At 61.2% G+C, this 3,470-nt stretch overlaps 1 protein-coding gene across 1 annotated transcript in view; it reads left to right on the top strand.

The window, feature by feature from the left end:
* Positions 1–20: 20 nt before the first annotated feature.
* CLUH (clustered mitochondria (cluA/CLU1) homolog) overlaps positions 21–3,470 on the top strand; it is a 26,040-nt gene continuing 22,590 nt past the window's right edge. Inside the window, 2 exon segments of the mRNA XM_010192926.1 lie at positions 21–213; positions 216–677. Of these exon segments, the coding sequence (XP_010191228.1) occupies positions 78–213; positions 216–677 (598 nt within the window). The 5' untranslated portion in view covers positions 21–77.

Raw genomic sequence — 3,470 nt, 5'->3', positions numbered from 1 at the left:
CGGTGATGGGAGGCCTGCAGAAACGCACCGAGTGCATCCAAGACCTCTCTGAGGCCACGGGTGAAGGAGGAACGGTGATGGTCTGTGATAAGAGCTGCTCAGGACCCTGTGCCGGCGCCACCGGCCAGCTCGGGCGGGCAGAGGCATCCCGGGCGGTGGCTGTCCTTCCAGCCGACCTTGGGCGAGGGCCGGCAGCGCTGGAGGATCATGCTCAGTGAGGTGCGTGAAACCTGAGGACCGCGGCTGGGCCCACAGAGCCTGCGGCTGGCAGCAGCACGTGGCCGCAGCTGACGGGGGGAACGCGGCCCCCAGAGCACATCCCGCCAGCCGGGGACACAGTGAGGGACGGGCGGCCTTGCTGTTGGACCCAGCCTTAGCGAGTGCGGACAACGTGCCCACCTGCAGAGGTGCTGCTGCCTCCCCAGGCGGCCCTGGGACGCCTTCCTTGGCCCTGCCAGCACACACAGGGCAGACTCGTCCTGCCCAAAAGACAGTCGTGCCATCTCTCCCGCCTGGCGAGGTGTCCTCCGAGGCTGGGGACGCCAGTACGGGCTTTGTCGTGATGGACCCCACTGCCTGCCCCGGCGGCAGGTCCTGCTGTGACCCTGGCCCTCGGGCGCTGCCCTCAAAGCAGCAGCAGAAGAAGAGGAGGAAGAAAAGGAAGCTCATGCTTCTAGGTGCTCAGCAGCACGGTGCTCTGTTGTGCTTCGTGTGGCCACATCGCCTCACGTGCCTGTAGCAGGGGGTGGCTGTGTGTGCCTGTGGGGTGGGGGAGGCGAGGTGACACTTTAACTTCACGGCAGAAGGAAAAGGAGGAAGGTGGCGAGATATCCCACCCAGGGTGTGTGCCGCAGGGGGACCTGTCTGTGCCCGGCCCATGTCAGCAAAACAAATGTACCGGTTTGATTATTTTTTTTTTTCCTAATCCATAAGGCGAATCCTTCTCTTTTGTGGCTGCACACGGTTCCTGTAAGGGCTGGGAGCAGCTCTCAGCAGCACAGATGGGGCAAGGACCGGAGCAGCGTCTGCTCAGAGCCTTTGGCTCCCTCCAGCCCTGTGTGGGTGGGAGGAAATGCCCGGTCCGTGGCTGCCCTGAGCGCAGGGATGGGATCTCCTCCTCTATCCAATAATGAGAAATGCACTTCTAAACTCAGTACTGGAAAAGGTAGGGTTTTAATTTTCAGTTTTGTGCCTCTAATCTCCGCTGTTACTTTTGGGAACTCCTCACCTGCAGAGCAGTCCCTCCAGACCAGGCTAACGCACAGCAGCGTAACGTTGCTGTCTTTTTGACCTGATAATCTTAAGAAAAGGATTAGTGACAGGTTTAGGTGGTCAGTTTGAACATTCATTAGTTATTAACTAACACTTCCCGTGGTCTATGCTGCTGTCGCTGTAGGCAGCCGGCGATGTTCAGGCTCAGGTGTGCGCCCTCTTCCATGCCGGGTTCCTGCCCAGTCAGGTTCACGAGGTGCCCACCTCGTCAGGCTCGCTGTGAGATGGAAGTGTCATTCAGAGGGCCTGTCACCTTGTCTGCAAGATGAGACCTAATCCTCCTGCTGATCCTCTTCACCAGCCGCAGCCGGGCAGCCGGTGCCTCCCGGTGGGATGGTGCCTGTACCTCCTCCACTGCTTGGCGTTTTGCTGTGCCCGTTCTGACGCTCCGGTCCTGCGTGTGCTCGGCTTTGCTCACGCTGTGCCCGGTGAGAACGTGGTGTCGCGGCTCGGCTGGCAGCCAGCGTGGGCACAGCTCCGCAGCCCCAGCCAGGGAGGAGGGTCCTTGCTGGGACACCAGCGTCCCTTGGAGTGATGGGAGGCTGGAGCACAGCCGTGCGCACGGGAGGGATCTCCTGCTCGTCTCAGTCAGCACCAGTGGGAGCAGTGCCCGGTTTGTGCCCCCAGAGCGGGTGGGACCATTTCCCTGTGACTCAGCCACGCTGCGCAGATCCATTCGTGGTGCATCGCACGGCGCTTTCTGCTGCGGGGGAGAGCTTGCAGCTCGGCACAGCCACAGCCCGGCTGGGGCTCGACTGAGAGCGAGTGACAGGGAGGAGGCTCTGCGGTGGCTGCAGGTGTCCCTGCTGCTCCTGGTGCCATCCTGAGCACGCCGAAGTCGAGCGCCCCGTGCTTCTGCCTCGCTGTGCCTGCCGCTGCAGCAGGCAGCAGGGACTGGTGACCCAGTTTAAGGCAGGTGGGTGAAGCTCCGCGTCCCCACAGGGAAAGCACGGCGGTGACTCAGCCCTGCCAGGCACCGCGGCCTCCTGGCGAGGTTACCTGTGCTGCCATCAGGAGCTGAAACAAAACGTGCCGTTCTTCTCAAAACATTACCTGTTCTGTAAAAACCCCACGGGTGAGCCTTCCCTGGCCTCCAGTCAGAGCGGTAACCTGCCCCACAGCTGGTCTTTCTCAGTCCAGGTTAACTTTTGTTTCTAAACTTAAGACAGCACCGACTGGAGCTGGATCTTCTGGCATACGGAGCAGTGAAGGTGTTGTCTCTACATGTCTCGCTGTCGCAAAGCGCAGAGCTGCACCAGCCCCGTCTCCACTCGCGGGCTGGAAAGTGCGAATGTGCTGTATTTCTGCAGACAAGAAACGGTCTTCTGATTTCTGAACCAACGCTCGTTTGGGGATCTGATACCGCCAAGTAGTGAAAAGCAGAAGCGTGGTCCTGGTTGGAAATGTTTCCTTGCTGCGTGCGGGCTTTGCCCACCGTGCTTTGCTGTGCAGCTGGGGTGTTTGCCGTGCTCCAGACCAGCCACAGCACGGGCTGCAGGAGCGTCAGGATGGGTGACACGGCTGGGGACAAGAGCAGAGGGACGGGAGCTGGCACGTCCACGGGCTGCTCCTTGCATGCCTCAGCTGCCAGCAGAAGCAGCTCTGCACGGAGAGCTGGGCATCGTGAGGCTGAGGGCAATGTCCTCGGGAGGCTGGGGGTCTCGGGGCTCAGCTGTGCCTGGACATTGCCTGTGGCTGCTGTCTCAGTGGATGGAGATTGGCCTTTGGGTGCTCGGTTGGTGCTGCAGCCTTCCTTGTAGCCAGATTGTGCCTCCCCTCCCTGGCTGCCGCAGCAGCCGCAGAAGTTTGGTGGTCGGCCCTGGGTGGGCAGGGGCTGAGCCTGGCCCCGGGGCTGGTGGCTCGTCCTGCCCCTGGCACTGCAGCGTTTCTGCGGTTGCTTTTCCTCTCTCCCTGCTGGTCCCCACGTGTTGGGGCAGCGCAGGAGGCGTGTGGCTGCGCTGGCTGTGACCAGGGGCTCTCCCCAGCCCTCTGGGCATGCCGTGGTTTTTCTGAAACCGCATCTCTTGGGGCATTCGTGTGTGGAGCTTTTCCTCCTTTCTAGCACCGCTGCAGCTTGCCAGAGCCAGGCCTCTCGTCTGGCTTGCTCATGGTTTCATCTGTCAAAGAAATGAGCCGCTCCTGTTGAGGACATACATAAAGTGACAGGGGACAGGAGCAGCAGCTGCCGGGGCGCTGAA

Source organism: Mesitornis unicolor, unplaced genomic scaffold (genome assembly GCF_000695765.1).
Source record: "Mesitornis unicolor isolate BGI_N332 unplaced genomic scaffold, ASM69576v1 scaffold23979, whole genome shotgun sequence".
Lineage (NCBI taxonomy): Eukaryota > Metazoa > Chordata > Aves > Mesitornithiformes > Mesitornithidae > Mesitornis > Mesitornis unicolor.
This window is presented reverse-complemented; position numbering and strand designations above follow the sequence as displayed.